Source organism: Neolamprologus multifasciatus, chromosome 12, assembly GCF_963576455.1.
Source record: "Neolamprologus multifasciatus chromosome 12, fNeoMul1.2, whole genome shotgun sequence".
In the NCBI taxonomy this organism is placed as follows: Eukaryota; Metazoa; Chordata; class Actinopteri; order Cichliformes; family Cichlidae; genus Neolamprologus; species Neolamprologus multifasciatus.
In genome coordinates, this window is record NC_140450.1 from 1,745,800 (window position 1) to 1,767,018 (window position 21,219).

Genomic DNA, 21,219 nt, shown 5'->3' on the forward strand with positions numbered 1-21,219 from the left:
TGCTAACAAGCTTCTGTTTCCTCGCAGCTCCTGAAGTCGTCAACTATGAACCTCTGGGCCTGGAGGCCGACATGTGGTGAGTGAACACACGCAGAGCTTCATCCCAGCTGTGCGTCTGCTGTGAAATACATCGAGGATTTTCATGGTGTTTAATGTTCGAGATGTTGAAAAGCTGAACTCTGTTTCTCTCTCCTGCCTCCGCCCAGGAGCGTCGGTGTGATCACCTACATCCTGTGAGTATCTCACACCCAGCAATGTGCATAAACTGTATATAAGTGATGGACAGTGATGAGCTTTGTGAAGCTGCTCTGCTCGTCTGACTGTAACTGGAATAATTACAGGATTAATTGAGCGGTCCGCTCGTTTTTCTATTGCAACCGGAGGAGTCGCCCCCTTTTGGCCATTAGAAAGAATGCAGGCTGAAGGCTTTTACACCTGATGGGAGGGGCCAGTTTTATGTTTCACTTTGCTGTTTTCACTGAAACTCAAAGTGTTTTCACTCGCTGAGCGTGAGCAGCAGCGTGTTTGCCAAAACACGGCGATCTCAGCGGCATCTCTCTGACCTCGGTGGGCGAATCTACGGTGGCCCTGAAAGCTCAAATGCACTGAAACATCAGAGATTAGCAGCAAAGAAATAATAATTCAAAAGCTCATAAAACGTGACGGCCCAGCTGTGACAATCACAAGCTAACAGGAAACAGCTGCGAGTTGTTGTCGACTGCCCACAGCTGCTGTATTTCCATGATCAGCGGCTGGTTTTCACCTGAAGAACGTTTTGTTCCAACGTCATCGTCAGTTTCTTTGATTTCTTTGTTCTTCGTGGTTTAATTTGAGGAAACAAACAAAGCGTCACAGCTCCGAGGGTCAGCGAAACATTTCCTGTGGGCTGACTGTCGCTGTGATGGGAGCCGCTCTCGTCAGACGTCCAATTATCCACTGACGGAGAAGGTTGTTTAATATAAAACTGATTTATTCTAATAAAGTGGCCTTTTTAGAAGGATGTTTACACCCCGACACACTGAACAGCCTGTTATTAAAAGCTTGTTTTTCCTGATGCGCACTGGAACATAATCTTTGCCTCTGAGCCACAAACGGGATTTTCCCAATCCTGATCATCTCTGCATGTAACTCGCACGTTAAGCTGTTTTTAGTTTGAAAGCTTTTCTTTTGCTTTGCTCTGATTCTTAAATATTAGCGCTAACGTGCACTGTTGTGCCTGTTTGAGGCTAGTCTGCTTAAGCTAATTGACTCTGGACTTTCTCCTGCTCTGCCGAGTCGGCTTTGATCTCATCAGCGTCGGGTTGATAAAGGAGCTCAGCTCAGAGGATCGCAGCAGTCTGATTAGATCCAACAAATTCTCCTGAATTCGTTCAGTTTGGTCTTTAAAGCAGCCGTTCTGCAGACAGCTGTTTGTGTTAGTGAAGCGGTCGCCTGCAGACGTGTCAGCACAGTTTAATTCACCGGCAAAAGTAAAGTTCACGTCCTCGACGACCCGCCGGTCGACTGCTGTTGGCTCTCGATGATCCCGTCGCCTCTCTGTGTACTCAGCTGAAGGCTTCCTGAGCTCCTGCACACCTTTATCCTTCAAAGTGACACCCACACCAATTTGTCCAAAAAACAAATCGCACATTAGTTGTGTTTGCCTACACAAACATGCCGAGCGTGCCAAACAAAACAAGACAGAGAGAGAGCGAGAGAGAGAAGGGGTAAATGCCAAACGCCAACCTCAGAATATTAAATAATAAGCAGCTGCAAACAATACAAGCTTTTTAGTTTGCATCACACACACACGTTGGGTATTGATGTCTTGTGGGGACATCTACCCAGTCCCCACAAAGACATGAATACAAACGCGCACACACACATCCCTGTTCGTGGCGTCCGCCCACACAGCTGTCACAGCTCAGCCTGGAAAGGTAGAAAATAGATTGTTCTCAGCTTCTTATCACAGCAGAGCAACAGAGAGGTGCGCTGACTCTTCATCTCGCACTGGCAAATGTAATGTATAGTGTGTGTGTGTGTGTGTGTGTGTGTGTGTGTGTGTGTGTGTGTGGGAGCGTTGGATGAGCGTGACACGATGACCACAGAATCAGAAACTGTGCTCTGGGTAATGAAACGCGCCGTTATTTCCTCTTTCATCAGGCCTGGCGTGCCGTACGCCACCACTGGAATCATATTCGTGGTGAATCAGTGGGTGGCGCCTCTCTGCTCTGCTGACGCCCCAGTTTGGCTTTCAGGCTGGTCACAGGGCTTGATTTCAGCCTGGTCCTCAGTGCACGAGTATTTTGGAGAACCAGGTGGTAAAATGTCACCAGGGGTCCCGACGTCACACTTTCCTGTCGATTTCATCGCCTGGCCTCGTAACGAGCCGCCAAAATGACTTGTTTGTTGTGAGCAGCTGCACCTTTATACACTCGATAAATTCATAATTTCCACTCAGCCTGAGCTCGACCTGCTCCACGCCTCCCCCAGATCACATGTTAATTAGCAGCTGGTGACGGGACGCAGGAGTCGGAGCAGGAGGGGAGGCCGGGTTGGTCGGGAGCTGCTGTTCGGGAGGCTGAGCCCTCGTTAACATGGTCATGCTCAGCCCTGCTGCGCCGCGGTTTGTCCATTAAAACGTGCGTCCCTCCTGCGCCGCTGCACACGTTACCCCCTCGGTGCATCTGCTTTGTGTGTGCGTGCATTAAAATTCCTGCACTCGAACCGAGAGCGGTCCAGCTGGTTTCCCTGTGAGAGCGTTTGATAGCTTCACTAATGACTCACCGTTATTTGCAGCTCTTTAATCACATTCACTCAGCAAAGCGTTGTAAGGTTGTAGTTTGGATTTCAGGGGCTGAAGCTCTTCAGTGTTTGGACTAAAATCAGAATTCCTCTTCGTTTGATTACAAGACAGCTGAGCTGTAGTCAGAGAAGATCACACCAGAGCTGGTTTGTTAAACAGAAGTCCTCACACACAGATAACCACCAGCCTGCACGTTTCTGACCTCTGCGTTAACCTTTCTCGTCCTGCAGCCTGAGCGGAGCTTCTCCTTTCCTGGGCGACAACAAGCAGGAGACTCTGGCCAACGTGTCGGCGGTGGACTACACCTTCGACGAGGAGTTCTTCAGCAACACCAGCATGCTGGCCAAAGACTTCATAGCGAGGCTGCTCGTCAAAGATCCAAAGTACGTTCTGTTTCCTGTATTTGAGACGAGTCAAAGCGGCCTTAGAGTCACATCAGAGCAGGAGCTGATTTAACCCTTTAAAGCCGGTCGGAGCAGCACGCTCTGTTTTGCGTAACTATTTTTAAATCCCGGTAGCTCTGCAACCACGTGAGCTAGCGCAATAAATTTTTTTGCATATGAAACCGGAGGAGTTGTACTTACATCTTATACCATCAGCTTGTCCTCGGTCACAGTTTCCTTCCACATATAGCTTTGCAAGAACTGCATAAAAAGCACTTGCAGCAACAAAAACATAATATTCCAGAAACACGCTTTGCTGATCCGATCAGCTGTTTGTAACACTTCCTACGTTGGAATAGACGTCAGCGCAAACTATTGCATGTCCGCCATGACCTGGAAGTCACGGAAGTGACGTCATTTTCGCAGAAATGTAGTTTTTTACTATCAGGGCCTCATGAGCCTATACTGGTGTTTTTAAAAGTTATGTTTGACTTTATGACTTTCTGTGTGGTTTCTGGGATGCTTAGGACTCATATTGCACTGCTGGAAATAGTTTATTTTGATGCATATGCTGCTTTTTTGCAAATTTGCATTATAATATTTATTTTCATTTTCCCTGCAGTATATAAAAATTGGTGTATTTCAAAAATAAAACTATGAAGACACTCAAAATAAATTTCCTGTGGTGGGAAACTATTTTGTGCAACTTTTTTGTATTTACAGTTTTGAGGGATAAGCCTCTTAAATTTCTCTAACTAGAAATATATGTTAAAAAACAAAAACGATTTTCAATTTTTTTGTAGTTTATTGCACTTTTTTGCAATTTATGTAATTACTATGCACTTAATGCAGACATATTATTAAAATTTAGGCTATAATGGTTGTATTGATGTATAGCAACTTGAAATGCTCCCAAAATTGGCTCCACAGCATGTAAACATATAATATAAGCTCTGGCAGACTTGGTTCTATGGTAGGTCTTAAAGGGTTAAACACGAGAAATAAAAACATGTTTCCATGCATAGCTGCAGGCCGACTCCTTCAGACACACGTTTCTGCTTTGAGGCCTTCCTCCTCCAGTCAGCTGAACAACAAACGAACACATTTAATCTTCAGCTCTGAATCTCGGCTGTAGCAGCGTTTAAACGACGTGTTGACTAAATAATCTCTTCGATTGGTCTCGTTTAGTCGCTTTTAAAAAGCTGACAGGAAAATTGAATAGGTGCTTTCTGCAGATATTCCAGCTACTCCTGCCTCCCCGCTCGGCGCCGTGCCTTTTGGCGCCGGCTGCTAAAATTGTTTGGACTGTTCCCTCGTTACAGAGTTGCTCTAGCAACAGCTGAATGGCTGCAGCTGTGCTGGAGGACGGTTACCGCCGTCGAAGCTCTTTTCTGCTCGTAATTACGCCAGCTCCTTTCACAACAACGGCGTGAGAACGAGGGGGCTAACAGAGGTGATTAATTGTAGGTGTGAGGATAATTTCATTTGGGTGACCTTAAGTCAGAGAGGAGACGGTGGAGGGTGGGCGTGCGCTGCTGTAAACAGAGAGCGAGACTTTACCAGCTTCACTAATGGGGCTTTCAGAGATGACGGGCGAGAGCTTGGTAATGGAACGGCTTTTAATTGATCTGCGTCGAGGTTTGCGTTCACTCGGGCGGCAGGAAGATAATGAAGAGATGCTGTTATGAAGTTAAAGCTGCGCCAGCAAAGGCCTGGAAGTCTGGGGACCTGCGTGGTTTGTGTGAATGCAGTCGCCGCGGCTGAAACGGGGATGTGGCGGCGATCGGGCCGAGCCGAGAGGAAGCGACGCCTTCGCCAGGTTCCCCAAAGTCGATGTAGGACGCACGGAAAGCTTTCCTGAACAATGGGCTGTTGTTTGACTGATGCACAGCAGCCTCACTCACATCGAGCTTAAATATTAATCATTAATGTTTGTGCGTTACTCTGTTTAACTTCTGCTTTGTTTGGATGAAACGTGAGCGTTTTAAAATCCTCCAAACCGTCGTCTGTCTCAGGAAGTAGCACCAAAGTGCATCACGTAGATTTGTTCCCTTTACTCAGACGACCACGCCGAGTTTCTCGGTACCGCCTTTCATGAGACGCCGCGTAGAGAAGTATCGAAAGAGGAAACTGAATATTCAGGTTAACAAAGAGCAGCTGTCGCCCTGATTCACAGAAGTTTTATTTTTATTGCTCATTAGATGCAGAGCGACAGATCAGCTGTGTAATCTCAGCAAGCGATTATTAAAAGACACAGAGACGTGGCCGAGGCTGCAGCCTGACACAGACGCACACCTACCAGGTTACACTCGCCCGGTGTGGGCGTCTGTGGACTGTGGGAGGAAGTAAACCCACACAGGAAGCCCTGCAGGTTCAAACAGAGGGCAGCAGATTCACAGCACACGAAACATTTTACAAATAAAACCAAAAATATATCTATAACCGAGGGCTGCACGATTTCGCATAAAATGAGAATCACGATTCTCTCACGATTTTCTTTTCCAGTATAAATATTTATTGCGCAGTTGAGACTGAACATAAAAACAATAAATAAACATAAAAACAACAAATGTCTCACGTTTTATCATTGCAACAAAATGTTGTACTGCTTGAAATTGCGTCTCCACCGTTGCTCGACACTGCGTGTATAGAGCAGGTAGTGCAACAATAGAAAAATAGTTGCGGGACGGCACTGTGTAGCGTTTGTCTGGGGTGTTGATCATTTTCCTAAATCCCTCGTTTTGCACAGTGTTGATGGAGCCATATCTTTGGTCAGGTGATAAGTGATAGCCTCCGTAATTTCTTTGTGCCTGCGGGAGTTCGACGGGTATAGGGAAGCGCTGTATAAGGTTCCCGTTATTGATGTTTGGGTGGTTGACCGGGACGGATTTTCTCCTGTCACTTTCTCGTCATCCCTGACGTGCTCTCCGTTGTTTTTCCTGCTATCCCTGCTATCACACGGCACAGCTTCTGTATCACGTGGTATAAGCTCCGCCCTTGTCATTTGTTGAGCAGGAAGAGTGAGCGCTTGTTTTCATGCAGATTACGTCCCGGATCAAAATGCGGTACAATCGTCGTCGTCATTTTCTTTCTTTTTTTCTTTTTTTTAATCGTTGTCATTTGGAAATGAGATCGCACATAAGTATGAATCGAGATCGCGATTTTCTAACGATTAATCGTGCAGCTCTACTATAACCTGTAACTCCCTCAGATTAAAGCAACTAAACAATTAGGAAATAAATCGTGGCTCAAGAGTTGGGAGTTCGCCTTGTAATCGGAAGGTTGCCGGTTCGAGCCTCGGCTCGGACAGTCTCGGTCGTTGTGTCCTTGGGCAAGACACTTCCAGAGGGGCCGATGGTGCAATATGGCAGCCTCGCTTCTGTCAGTCTGCCCCAGGGCAGCTGTGGCTACAACTGTAGCTGCCTCCACCAGTGTGTGAATGTGAGAGTGAATGGGTGGATGACTGGACGTGTAAAAGCGCTATACAAATACAGGCCATTTACCATTTAAATGAAAGTCCTGCTGCTGTCAGGCTTCGTGTCTCCATCCCAATACAAGAACCCATCGTTGTCATAGTGATAATGATAAACTGGACATCGTGGGCTGTACGTGATCATGAACAGAGCATAAACTCTGCCGTGATCCGTGATCTCAGCGCTGAGGTTCGCACAGGTTGGATGTTTTCTTGCACATCTGTAACAAACAGCTGATGATTCTCGACTCTTTCTGGGTTTAAGTCGCACTAAAAAGATTCTGCTGTCGTTTCTTGCAGTTTCATCGATCTGCACGTACGTTTGTGCGCCGCCCGCGTTCAGTAATCCAACATTAAACTTTCCAACACTCTCAGTGTGAGCAGGACGTTTGGATGTTTGGACAGAGTTCTGCTCTTGTTTGTGAAACCTACAAATCTGCAGCGTGTGAGACGCGTCGTTACAAATAAACTTCCTGTAACATGATTCGCTGCGTGTCGGGGCGATTTGTCGGTGCAGCAATCCTTTATTGAATTTCCACCACGAGCTCCTGGATGTTTGTTTCCTTTGTAAAACAGAAAATAATAATAATAATCAGCATTAATGCACAAAGAAAAAGACGGTGAAGCTGAACCGCAGCAACTGAAAATCATCGAGTTTCCTTTTCTGTCCACAGAAAGCGAATGACCATCCAGGACAGCCTGCAGCACCCCTGGATCAAGGTGGGACTGATGTCAGCGTCTGGATGTTGTCGTCTGAGCTTTTCTAACTTTAACATTTGTCTGGTTTTGTTTCCTCTAATCAGCCAAAGGACACTCAGCAGGCTCTGAGCAGGAAGGAGTCGGCCGTCAACATGGAGAAGTTCAAGAAGTTTGCAGCCAGAAGAAAGTGGAAGGTGAGAGTTTTCCATCTCACTGGTTTCTACGCTCACGCTGGAGCTTCAGGAGCAATAAAATACATTTCCCATGATGCACTCTGAAAGCTTCTTGCTACAAAGTCTCCTCATTGGTGCTTCGCTGTCACTGCTGATCGCCGCAGCCATCAGATTCACCGCCGGCACTTTACAGCGTGTCGGCTTCGGTTCGTCACAGCTGACCCAGCGACGCTCCCAGCCAACACGACGCAGCGGTGTTTGAACCTGCGGCGCTGCGGCGGTGCTGTCGCCATGTTTCTGTTTGGTGACTCACAGCAGCTCCTGGCTTTGCAGCGACCTTCATCTGACTTTTTTATTTATGTTTGATACAAAAAAACCTCCAAAACACACAAACATTAAACGCAGCTCGTCTCCAAGGGAAGAATAAAAAACTGCAGCGACACAAAGAAAACTCGTTTTAATAAATGAATCTTATTAATTGGACAAAATCATTGAGTGTTTATTGATCTTTATATGTGTGTCAATAAATACAAATATAATCTGTAACATCGACGTGAAGCTCGAACATTTGCAGACGTGTGAGGTCACGTCGCTCCGCGTGCAGGTCAGCAGGTTACGAGGGAGGAATCGGAGCAAAGAACCAGAGCAGAAAATCGCTCTCCTGCCTGTCGGCGAGGATCCTTAACGTGACGTGACGTGAGCTTGTTCTGCTCCTGCACATTCACCGACCTCGTGTCTTCTCTGTTTGTCTCTTCCAGCAATCGGTCCGACTCATCTCCTTATGTAACCGCCTGTCCCGCTCCTTCCTGTCCCGGAGCAACATCAGCGTGGCCCGCAGCGACGACACGCTGGTAAGACGCGGGGCCTCACACCTCACACATACATGCATTCAGCTTCATGCACCGACTGGATTTGCAGTTTGTTCCAGCTCTGAAGTCAGTCCCGTACCTCCAGCCAAGAATCAGAGTAACTGAGTAACAGCAGAGACGCTTTCAGTTTGACTGAATGTTCAGTTACAGCTCAGGTATTTGTGCCTGACAGACTGCAGAAAACCATCTTTTCCTCATTCCTGCTGCATGTTTGTAGAAGTGTGTGTGTGTTTATGTCTTTGTTGGGACCAAAAACTGAAGGTTTACTGTACTTGTGGGGCCGTCAGCCCCCATGGAGACCAATTTGAGATTCAAAGTGTGGTTTCAGTGTTAGTTACACTTTGGTTATGGTGAGGTTTAGGAATTCATTTTTCATGGTTAGGGTCCAGGGGAAGCATTATGTCAGTGAGATGTCCCCACAAGTCATGAATACCCAACATGTGTGTGTGCTCCGGCGTGCGTCTGACTGTGTGCGGTGAATGATGAGTCGGCTTGTTCGGACTCACGGAGGCTTTTACGTTGTTAGCGTCTCCGTTTCCAGTCGACACCGATAAGCTGCACAGATGTAAACACTGCAGCTTCTGTGAGCAGCCAAGGCCGACCCTGTTACGTCATCAAAGCACAGCAGCTTCCTCCCCTCACAGGTGACCTGACAGGTAGGACTGGGCACGGTGAGGTCACAGCGCCCCCTGTGGTTCAGGGTAACAAACACAAGCTCTCTGATGGAGACTTCCAGGCAGGTTTAGTGACTTACCTTACCAGTGTTCGTGCAGGCCTGTGAGAGCAGCCCGGCCTGCTGGGGCGGCTTTGTGAATAATTAAGTTTCTCACAGACGCTGCAGTGTTTACATGTGTTCAGCTCATGTTACCGAGTTCAGCTCCGGGAGTTCAGATAGCTCATTATTCCTGCTCCTGCAGACTGTTTTGGTTTTCACTGAAGATGTTTCTTCCTTAAATGAACCTTTTGATTGTTGTCGTTCTTGTTTTTTTGATCTCACATTCAGGTATTTGTTCTGCAGTTTAGATAAAAACATTTGAACTTATGAAGCAGAACTTGATGTGATGAGACCTCGTTGTTGCTGAGCGTCTGCTCGCATCACCGCTCGATGAATAAATGGATGAGTGTGGTTACCGTCGCAGTCAGAAGGCCGCTTCTTCTGACTGCAGTTATTAAATCATTTCTCTGTATTTTGGGGGTCACAACGAGAGCCGGAGGTCTGCAGTGTTTTTTCACGTGTGTGCGAACGAGGTCGGCGTGGAGCTCCCAGCAGGCGCCTCGCTGCTCGTACGTGTTTGTGCCGTTTGCAGCTCTCCGAGGTGCTTTAGTCACGGCTCGCCCAGCAGGGAGGTTATGTTGAGGAATGCGGCCAAAGAGTCGAGCTTGGCTGAGCAAACGCCACATCAGCCTCGCTCTCTCGCTGCCTCCTCGCCTCCCCGCCTCGCTCATCGTCGTCTCTTTGTGCAGTGAGGCGGCACGGCCGGTTCCCGCGCTGCACGGCCGACTCTGGCTGAAGGTGACCGGGTCACGTGTCGCTGACAGAGTCGCTGGACTCTTGGTTTAGGTCGTCCAGAGGATTAAATGTCTTTAACCGTGTTTCTCGCCTGTTTAGGACGAGGAAGACTCCTTTGTGATGAAGGCCATCATCCACGCCATAAATGACGACAACGTGCCGGGTCTGCAGCATCTCCTCGGCTCGCTGAACAACTACGACGTGAACCAGCCCAACAAGGTGACGCACAGACACGCTCAGCTCGTCCCTGCTGAACCAATCAGAAGCAGTGACACAGAAGCACCTCTGTCAGTGTCTTTATTCAAAGCTGAATACATCAAAGTGAAGCAGGCGCCACCCCGAGTGTGTGGAGCTGTGGGTGTGCTGCCTCCACCTTTCTCTGAGAAGTCTCTGAGTTTTAGACGCTGAGCTGGGACCAGGTGAAGACTCGGAGTTATGTTAGGTTAGGTTGGAAAACTCGAGCAGGTCAGACACGAGCGTGAGCAGCGTTTCTTTAAACGTTCACATTTAACAAAGTAACCATTCAAACAGATAAAACCGTCACATTTACAATTTTTATAATTAAAAATCATTTTTATTCTTCATGATCCAAAGAAATTGTGAAAATCAGGGAATAATTTTCCCTTTTCGAGCATTTCGAGCAGCTTTTATTAAAAACTGAACATGTCAGTTATTCCACTGCACGTACGTCTCACAGTGGGCTGGATTGCACCGCTGTGCTCCAGATTCAGATGAATCATGCAAATAATTTGAGAAATTATTCAGTTGTTGTGCAGCCTCATGTTGCATAATGATGTTTGTGATGATGTTTGATCCAGCTCCACTCAACGCAGAGAGCTGATTGGCTGTCAGAGTTACATGTCTGATCTGTGCTCCACACTGTGTGGACGGGAATCCTGCTTTCACATCCGAGGCAAAACGTAGCAAAGTGAAATATGCATCCAGGAATATAAAGTCCCTGACACAAGCACCCCTCGACTTTATTAACCGCTGATCCAACAAACCCCCAACGCCTACAAAATCATCACAGATTAAAAGTTGATTTAAAAATAAATTGAAAGCTTGAATCATCTCAAAGATCTCCATAAAAATCTTTGTGTCTTTTCCATGTTTATTTAAAGCTGCCAGCATCCCAGAAACCAGGTCGTCCCGTCCTCCAAACACAACAGAAGAAAAACAGGAAAAATCCAGCCTGACGTTTTAAACACTGATGTTTCCACAGAGCGTGTTCCCACAGAGCAAGTTCCACAGAGCGTGTTCCCACAGAGCGTGTTCCCACAGAACGTGTTCCCACAGAGCGTGTTCTGTGGGAACACGCTCTGTGGGAACACGTTCTGTGGGAACTGTGGGAACACGCTCTGTGGGAACATGTTTCCACAGTTCCCACAGAACGTGTTCCCACAGAGCGTGTTCCCACAGAGCGTGTTCCCACAGAGCAAGTTCCCACAGAGCAAGTTCCCACAGAGCGTGTTTCCACAGAACATGTTCCCACAGAGCGTGTTCCCACAGAGCGTGTTCCCACAGAGCAAGTTCCCACAGAACATGTTCCCACAGTTCCCACAGAGCATGTTCCCACAGAGCGTGTTCCCACAGAGCGTGTTCCCACAGAGCAAGTTCCCACAGAACATGTTCCCACAGTTCCCACAGAGCAAGTTCCCACAGAGCGTGTTCCCACAGAGCGTGTTCCCACAGAGCAAGTTCCACAGAGCATGTTCCCACAGAACATGTTCCCACAGTTCCCACAGAGCATGTTCCCACAGAGCGTGTTCCCACAGAGCATGTTCCCACAGAGCGTGTTCCCACAGAGCGTGTTCCCACAGAGCAAGTTCCACAGAGCATGTTCCCACAGAGCGTGTTTCCACAGAGCATGTTCCCACAGAGCATGTTCCCACAGAGCATGTTCCCACAGAGCGTGTTCCCACAGAGCATGTTCCCACAGAGCATGTTCCCACAGAGCAAGTTCCCACAGAACATGTTCCCACAGTTCCCACAGAGCGTGTTCCCACAGAGCATGTTCCCACAGAACATGTTCCCACAGAGCGTGTTCCCACAGAGCATGTTCCCACAGAGCATGTTCCCACAGAGCATGTTCCCACAGAGCGTGTTCCCACAGAGCATGTTCCCACAGAGCATGTTCCCACAGAACATGTTCCCACAGTTCCCACAGAGCGTGTTCCCACAGAGCATGTTCCCACAGAGCGTGTTCCCACAGAGCAAGTTCCCACAGAACATGTTCCCACAGTTCCCACAGAGCGTGTTCCCACAGAGCATGTTCCCACAGAACATGTTCCCACAGAGCGTGTTTCCACAGAGCATGTTCCCACAGAGCATGTTCCCACAGAGCGTGTTTCCACAGAGCGTGTTCCCACAGAGCATGTTCCCACAGAGCGTGTTCCCACAGAGCGTGTTCCCACAGAGCATGTTCCCACAGAACGTGTTCCCACAGAGCGTGTTTCCACAGAACATGTTCCCACAGAGCGTGTTCCCACAGAGCGTGTTCCCACAGAGCGTGTTCCCACAGAGCATGTTCCCACAGAGCGTGTTTCCACAGAGCGTGTTCCCACAGAGCGTGTTCCCACAGAGCATGTTCCCACAGAACGTGTTCCCACAGAGCGTGTTTCCACAGAACATGTTCCCACAGAGCGTGTTCCCACAGAGCGTGTTCCCACAGAGCGTGTTTCCACAGAGCGTGTTTCCACAGAACATGTTCCCACAGAGCGTGTTCCCACAGAGCATGTTCCCACAGAGCGTGTTTCCACAGAGCGTGTTCCCACAGAGCATGTTCCCACAGAGCATGTTCCCACAGAGCATGTTCCCACAGAGCGTGTTTCCACAGAGCGTGTTCCCACAGAGCGTGTTCCCACAGAGCATGTTCCCACAGAACGTGTTCCCACAGAGCGTGTTTCCACAGAACATGTTCCCACAGAGCATGTTCCCACAGAGCGTGTTTCCACAGAGCGTGTTCCCACAGAGCGTGTTCCCACAGAGCATGTTCCCACAGAACGTGTTCCCACAGAGCGTGTTTCCACAGAACATGTTCCCACAGAGCAAGTTCCCACAGAGCATGTTCCCACAGAGCGTGTTCCCACAGAACGTGTTCCCACAGAGCGTGTTTCCACAGAGCGTGTTTCCACAGAACATGTTCCCACAGAGCAAGTTCCCACAGAGCATGTTCCCACAGAGCAAGTTCCCACAGAGCGTGTTTCCACAGAGCGTGTTCCCACAGAGCATGTTCCCACAGAGTATGTTCCCACAGAGCATGTTCCCACAGAACGTGTTCCCACAGAACGTGTTCCCACAGTTGGTCCCACAGTCACGTCCAGGCTCACCTGCCACCTGCAGACCTTTGCAGTGTAAACAGGTGAAATCTGCAGGTTTGAAGTGTTATTGTGAAGCATCATCACGTCTTCATTAAAGAACATCAGTGGATGGAGGATGTGCTCGTGGTGCAGCGTGTTAGGGAGGAGTTCACGTCCAGCGTTTTATGTGTTTTTATAAATCAGAGCACAGCTGGGCCTGATTACACAGCTAGAAACTAAAACACGCTTGTTTTTAGTGCTATCAGTCAGTTTCTACACCGCGCAGCCTGATGGTCGGGTACATGTCAGGACTTAACTACGGTCTCATCTCCATTCGGCTTCGATGGGAAGAGACGCTGTTTGCTGACAGCTGACGGGCGAGAGGACGAGAAGCCGTTAAACTCAGTGAAGTGTAAGAAAATAGAAAGAAATGAGGAGGAGGATGAACAACCAGAGGTCGAGGCGGTAACTGACAGACTCGTCGGCTCAGTCTCGTTTACTTCCTCGCCACGTTGTCTGTGTAACTACACGCTGTCAGATTGAGCTTTACCGCACAAATGAAAGACGCAGCGTTCACACATAAACAGGAAGCGTAACACGCGTGTGTGTGTTTTGCAGCACGGGACTCCTCCCCTGCTGATCGCAGCCGGCTGTGGAAACATTCAGATCATCGAGGTCCTGATGAGGAAAGGAGCCGAGATCCGGGCCCACGACAAGGTAAGAGCCGTGCACGAAGGAGCTGTAAGACGCATAACAGCTGACCTTTGACCCTGCTGTGAACCAGGACAGCTTCAGATGCTAACAGCAAACTTTTTAAAAAAATCAAATATCACAAAATCAATATTTCAGAGAACAAACCTGCTTCAACGTTGCATAATGAAGGTGAATGTTTGGGCCTGTGTAATGACAGGAATGGTAAAAACAAATATCAAACACAGTCGAGTGATCAGAGCCGCTCCTCTTTGCTGATTGGCTGTTTCATGCGCAGTGCGTAATGCTGGGATGGACTTTGCTCTGATCGTCGGTTCGTCCTTGCTCTGCGTGCACTGATGCTGTTGCCTCAGAGGTTTTATATCATATCTTATAAACACATTTTAATTTGAAATAAGAAAAAGTGTGAGATTTCTTCTTCTTCTTCTTTAGAAAAATCAGCAGCTAATGTAGACGTGAGGGTTGAGTTTAGCCCTGCAGGCAGAGCCCACACGTGACAGCTGACGTCGGTTTATTTCTTTGAAACTTATGAAGTTGCTTAAGATTGTTCAGAACCAACAAAGTGCATCAAACACAAAACTTGTGCCGCTGCTACATCTCTTTGTCACAGCTGCATCTTCATCAGTGAAGCGTTAGAGACGAGGAAGACTTTAGCAGAGCCTGAAATCGTTTCCCGATAGCCGACAGCTCCTGGAGGTTCTCTGTGAGCAGCTGAACATCCGCAGCAGCTTCTCCCTGACAAACTTCCTTCATCGTGCAGTCACGCTGTGCTTACACCGAGCTGCAGGAACGTCCTTGTTTTCCAAGATGTTAGAAAATAAGAGACGTCTGGAGCTGCCGACCCACAGCAGGGTCTGAACTCTGGACGCAGCGATCTCGTTGCCTTTGATTTCAGTGCCACACGTGAAATCAGGTTAATGCTGCACAGACTGACCTACAGCATCAGGCTGCCATTAAATAAACGTTTCATCAGTGCAGCGAGTTCAGGAGATTCATATAGAGACGTCATGAATTTATAAAGAAACGATGGAAGAACGTGTTTTGATCTCAGACACGTTCCTCCGGTTAGAAACCACAGCTTCAACATCCGAGCTCATCCTCAGAACGATCCCGTGTTAAAGAGCACGCCGCAGTATTCTCCTATCGTGTGGCTGCAGACTCTTTACTAAAGGTCAGGGATAAATCCTGCAACGCTGTTCTCTCTCCAACCCTCAGAGCGGAGCCAACGCCATCTACTACGCGGCGAGACACGGCCACGTGGAGACCCTGAGGTTCCTCCATGACAAGAAATGCCCGCTGGATGTGCAAGATAAGGTAGCAAAGCAGGTCCTTCCTCTCTGCACGTCTCACACTCACATGGAAAAACACACACTTACTACTACTCATCATCCTCTGTTATCTGTCAGCAGTTACTCACTGCCTCCTGCCCACAAACCCCTCGAGAGGCATCACTTTGAAATGCCCAGAAACACACACACACACACACACACACACACACACACATTTACACACCTGTGGAGAAAACCAGTTACTCTGGCATTTTATCAGCTTATTTGCTGTTGCTATGGAAACAGGCCTTGCAGGGAGAGATGGGATTTGTGTGTGTGTGTGTGTGTGTGTGTGTGTGTGTGTGTGTGTGTGTGTGTGTGTGTGTGTGTGTGTGCGCTTCCGATGCTAGTGTGGCCTCCATCACAGAGCTTTCCTGGGCGTCCAAAATCCCAGAAGCGTTTTCCCGTCTCTCCGGTCTTCACGAGGTGTCCTTTCCTGTCTGCGAACGCTGAGGCGGAGCCTAATCTGCGCTCTGCTGATTACTATCCAGCTGCCGTCCAGGCGTCGTTAAAGTTTCATCTTTCTTTATTACGCAATAAACCCCAAATCACAAGCCGAGGCGTTTGTGTGGAACTCGATAATTGCTGTGAGAACAGAGAAGCCGAAGGACCTCTCAGCTTTATCACAACAAGGTGAATCTGCGGCGGTTTTTATGTAATTCGCCAAATTAAACCGCTCTTTGAGGGTTTTTTTTTTCAGAGTGACTCGGTCTCTAAGTAACACGTAAACACGTCGTCTCGCTAACGAGCGTTTACGCTGACTGCCAGCCCCAAGTCTGAAACTGGTGGGTCAGTTTTTAACGAAAACAGAAGAATCTGAAGTCAGAGTCAACATCCACAGCGTCCACGCTTGGTGTGCGTGGTCTGTGCGTGGTCTGTGCGTGCAGTGCAAACATTTGGCACTGTGTTGTGTTAACATCAACTGGACGTTTTGGCTACTATACGGAAAATCTGGGATGTTTGACCAAACTACAAAATCTAAACTGGAGACAGCATTCCCACTTATGGTGTCAGGATCACAGAGGTGGCTACCTCCCCCTGCTCCTCTGGGGGACACTGATGTGGAGCTCTCACCCGTCTCTAAGGGTGATGGAGGACCGCCCTCTGAGGAAGCTCTGTCCCGCTGCTTGTTCTTTCGGTCGCTGCTCTCAGGTGAAGATGGAAACAGAGGCTGTGCCGCGTGTCGTCTCCTCCAGTCTTTCATTGTTTTTGTCATGCAAGAGAAACTTTGCACGCGTGTCAATCGTCTCTCATCACCGTTTAGCAGCTCGTGCAATCAACCAGCGCCTGGAATAATAAACATTTCACTTCCCGAAGCTGAAAGGAAGGTTCTCCATTTTTCCAGGGAATCCTCCGGACACCAGCAAAGCTTCGTCTCTGTCACTGCGTTCATACTTTTACTTTTCATAGGAGAGATTTCATAGGAACCGTTTTTATCTGAACTGTCCGACGTGTCACAGACGTGTCACAGACGTGTCACAGACGTGTCACAGACGTGTCACAGACGTGTCACAGACGTGTCAGACGTCACGTGTGGGTGAGCGACAGACACACAGTCGCTTGTTTTGTTCTTTTGTTTGACTTTTATGACACACTTGTATCATTTATAGCTCACTGCTCGTTTAATCTGCTGCTTTGTTATTAATATATTGGCTGTTGATCACCTCCAGTCCGGCGAGACGGCGCTACACGTGGCTGCTCGCTATGGCAACGTGGATGTGGTGAGCTACCTGTGCAGCATCCGAGCCAACCCGGACCTGACGGACAGGGTGAGCGAGCGCAGCGACAGTATCGGGATAATAACCGGGGGGTTGTTGGAGGGCCGCGGGGTTTTATCTTTGTTCCACGTTTCTGTCTGCAGGAGCAGGAGACGCCGCTGCACTGCGCCGCCTGGCACGGCTACTCTCCGGTAGCCCGAGCTCTGTGTCAGGCAGGCTGCCACGTGGACGCCAAGAACCGCGAGGGGGAGAGCCCGCTGCTGACGGCCTCTGCCCGCGGCTTCGTGGACATCGTGGAGTGCCTGGTGGAGCACGGAGCCGAGCTGGAAACCAGCGACAAGGTGACCAGAGTCGGATTTATTTTGGCACATTTTACTTTTACTTTTCATGTTTTTGTGCGACTAACAGGTCTCACAGCACGCTGAGGCTGACGTCACGGCCTCGTTGAATGACCTTCTGGTCACAGACACTGACCAGTCTGTGTTTGTGTCTCCAGGAAGGACACACAGCTCTCCACCTGGCTGTGCGTCGCTGTCAGGTGGAGGTGGTCCGCTGCCTCCTCAGACACCGCTGCCAAGTGGATCAGCAGGACCGCCACGGAAACACGCCGCTCCACATCGCCTGCAAGGATGGAAACCTGCCCGTCGTCATGGCGATCTGCAATGCTAAGGCCAGCCTCGACCTCCCCAACAAGGTGAGTGCAAGCATTTCCCCCCAGACGGCCCGGAGACGCTCCCTGAGGCGTTCCCGGACCGACACAGCTGTCCTCCTGAGAGCGAAGGTGGAGGTGAAGGACCTCCTCCTAACTCTGCGCTCCGCCCCCTCCCTCATATGATGTTAATGTGTGGGGTTTTTATTTTTCAGTCCTCGCCTGCGGGAGCCGTCCTGATGTCATTAGCATGAACACGCTTTCTGTTTTACTCTCCTCTTACATAATCTGCAAGCACGTCTACTTCAGCGCAGCTCAGCGATGCTGCTGTTATGTGATGTGTTGATGAGTCAGGCCAAACGTGTCTTTGTCTTATAAAACACTCTGCGTGACCAACAGCACCTGAGTGGTTGAGCTAGCAGCCTCGGCGCTGCAGCCTCGGCGCTGCAGCCTTTCACCCTGCACTCTGTTGAACCTGCAGCGATTGTGCTGTAGATGGACTGTAGCGTGTTTTGCATCACTATCTGTCACAGCAGAAGTAAACGACAGCTAACCAAAGCACTCAGCTTGACGCTCTGCAGGAAGTAAGATCCATGAAGTAATCTTCCTCATGAAGAAGACTTCTTTAAATCAAACCTCTCATGCTCCCCATCAGCTCAGCTGTGAGTCAGACCTGCTCTCACAGACTAATATGGTCGCCTCAGTTGTGTGAGCACAGAGCTCCACCCACCTGCTGTTCGGTTTGTGAGGAACAGCCAATGAGAGGAAACTATCTCATAGGTGAAGGAGTTTGAACTGAGAGCTGCTGCAGAGCAAATGTAGCTCAAGAAGAATCAGACGAGTTTAAATGAGTGTTTTAGATCTTTGCTTTGCAGCTGAGCTAAATGAGGCCGAATCACAGGGATAAAAACACAGGAAGTAGAATATACCAGTGTAGGGTTTACAGACGTACGTGCTGCTTTCTGCTGACATATTTTAAAATCGTCTTTCTCCTCATATCTCCCGTCCTCCTCACACACCTCTAAAGCTCCCGTCCTCTCGTCTCCCACGTTTCTGTCTGCGCTGATTCTACTTTCTATTTCGACACCGTACATTTAAATAGATTCTGCGACGGGGAAGCTTTTCTCGGCTTTTTCTGCAGAAACCTGTTTTCAGCGTCGCACAGGGAGGTGATGTGCATCGGGAGCAGACAGCGCTGCCAGAGACGTCGTGGTTTATGCATTAGTTTCAGCTGCAGCTTGTTTCTTTTAAGCTCGAGTGAAGCAGCGAATCACAGGCCGCTGACTCTTTGCTGTCAGCTGCAGACACCAAGCAGAGAAATCAGAGGCTGGGATTGAAACTCCAGCTCAGTTTGCAGCATAACAAAAACATGGTGGATGTTCTTTGTTCTTTCAAACTGCTGCAAAGGAGAACGGACTGAAATGCCTCCGTCACTGAGCTCTGATCCCAAAGCTTTGACTGTACGACATCAACATCGAGCTGTTCTGATTTACCAGATATTGTCGTATGAAATTGATGGCAATTATATGGTGTTTACAGTAATTAGCGTTGTTTTCAGGGCGCTGTGTTCCTACTCTAATCAGCAGTTTTATTCTTCAGGCCGAGCGACGCAGCGGGAACAGCGAGCAGCCGATCAGCCCGCCGAGGCACGACCGCGCGCTTAATTAGGCCGAGTTAGCGCGAGGCGAGAGGGGGAAACGCCGTTTGGTGTTTGTTTAGGAAATGTGATAAATGTTGATTTCAGTGTTTGTGTCACTCTTTTCCCTCCACAGTGACGGCAGGTTAAAGAGAGCCACGTTTTATTTGTGCCAGCTTTCTTCTGATTGGCTGCTCCTCATTAACAGGAAGTGGGCGGGGCTTCTCATAGAGAGATGTGTACCTGAGAAAACCATCTGCTGTGTATGACATCACACAGATTGGTGGTGTTTGAATGTGAGCTTCTTAAAAACGCTTCTGCCTCAACATTTAAACTGAGCGCGCTCAGAAGGTTTTGGCGTTTTCAGGAATCCTTATTCGAGCATTTCTGCCTCATATCTGCTCGGCAACATCAGTTATTAACAATAACCTGTAAGTGTCGTTTGCTGAAAGCTGCTTTCTCTCTCTCTGTGCGTCACAGTCCGGCAGAACTCCGCTCCACCTGGCGGCGAACAACGGGAGCCTCGAGGTCGTCCGCCATCTCTGCCTGGCCGGAGCGAACATCGACGCCGTCACCAACGTAAGGCACCTCTCTGTTTTACCGCTCGGGCGGGTGTAGCAGCACCATCATCGTGACTCTGACAAACCCAGTGCAGCCCTTTGGTCACACGCTGTGTTCACACGTGAAGCTGCTGCGATCTGTGACTCGAGTGCGGTGGGGGCGTGTCCACGCCGACACGCCTCATATAGTATGTAAATAGAAACGTCGTCCCGTGCTTGTTCAGGTATCGTTTGCATGGAGATTGTTCATTTTCTGCTTGGGCTGCAGACGACGTCGCTGCTCACAAATTCTCAGTAAAACTGAAATTCTTCTCACCTCCGCCCTCGTCTCCGCCCTCGTCTCCGCCCTCGTCTCCGCCCGCCTCAGCTGCACCACCTGTTTGTTTTTTAATAATCTCATCCTCTCAGAGGCGAAACCTTCTCCATGTTTCCTCTTTCTTCATGTTACTGAAGTTCTTTCGACCTCTTGCACCCTGATACGTTTCCTTGCAGTGTCCCGTCCACTCACCTCACAGTCTCAGCTCTTAAACTCTTATTAGAATATTTAAATCCCAGCTGGCAGTTTAAGAGCTGCTGAGGATTTTAAACATTAGTTATTAACATGTTTGGGGGCTTTAAAATTTCTCTTTGAAAGTCCAAGAAGTAAAAACCTGTGAGCATAACTTCAAGACTGTTTAATTTCCAAAGACGTTTCCTGTAGTTTACGTCTGTGGGGTCATTACGAGCGCTTAGCTTTATTCAGGAGGTTGTGCAGCAAGACTCCTGTTTTTCAGCTGTTTGCTGTAGAAGGCAGAAGAAAGTGAGCAGGAGAAACGGCTTCGTTATTGTGCAGATGAGATATTTAAGACGAGTGAATTCAAGCGTGGATTTCGTGCCTGCACAGAGACGTTTGTGCCGAGTCGGCGCGGCAGGTGAGGCGTTAAAGGCTTCAGCAGCTGAGAGCTTTTATCCAAGCGCTCGGGATCAAATGGAGCAGGCTCCACATTCAGCCCTGAGTGGGTTTGACTTCACGGATAAGTGGGAGTTCATGTCCAATCATTTTAGATCTAAAAGGATTTTTATTCCTCGTTCAAAGCTCAGCGCTCTGAGCTGATGCTTCTCCACGCCGAAGGCCAGGAGATGACGTCACCTGAGCCGCGTCCAGGATCCAAGTTGTTATCAACTGTTATTGTGATTTTATAAATCAAACTTTGTTGAAAGAGTTACGTCACGAGCTAAAATTTCATTTATGTAAATGTTAATTTTGATCGTTTGAAGTGTAACGAACAAAAACACTCGTGTCAAATGTTCGGTACAAGAACTGGACTCAAAGAGACCTTCAGCAAACCTGGAGCGCACGTCAGGGTCGGCGCCTCCATCACGGGCGCCTCCCTGCTTCTCCTGCCAGAGCTCCCAACATGACCTCAGTGGTTCAGATGTTTTCAGCC

The 21,219-nt window shown here is 48.7% G+C and overlaps 1 protein-coding gene across 2 annotated transcripts in view; it reads left to right on the plus strand.

The window, feature by feature from the left end:
• The window catches only part of dapk1 (death-associated protein kinase 1), a 77,621-nt gene that overhangs the window by 38,576 nt on the left and 17,826 nt on the right, over window positions 1-21,219 (plus strand). For both annotated transcript variants that reach the window (XM_085179947.1, XM_085179946.1), the window contains 13 exons: window positions 28-76; window positions 207-233; window positions 3,016-3,168; window positions 7,315-7,360; window positions 7,444-7,533; window positions 8,271-8,363; window positions 9,991-10,110; window positions 13,809-13,907; window positions 15,117-15,215; window positions 16,900-16,998; window positions 17,091-17,288; window positions 17,444-17,641; window positions 19,713-19,811. In XM_085179947.1, coding sequence (XP_085036073.1) covers window positions 28-76; window positions 207-233; window positions 3,016-3,168; window positions 7,315-7,360; window positions 7,444-7,533; window positions 8,271-8,363; window positions 9,991-10,110; window positions 13,809-13,907; window positions 15,117-15,215; window positions 16,900-16,998; window positions 17,091-17,288; window positions 17,444-17,641; window positions 19,713-19,811 — 1,370 coding nt within the window. The remainder of the gene's footprint in view (window positions 1-27; window positions 77-206; window positions 234-3,015; window positions 3,169-7,314; window positions 7,361-7,443; window positions 7,534-8,270; window positions 8,364-9,990; window positions 10,111-13,808; window positions 13,908-15,116; window positions 15,216-16,899; window positions 16,999-17,090; window positions 17,289-17,443; window positions 17,642-19,712; window positions 19,812-21,219) is intronic.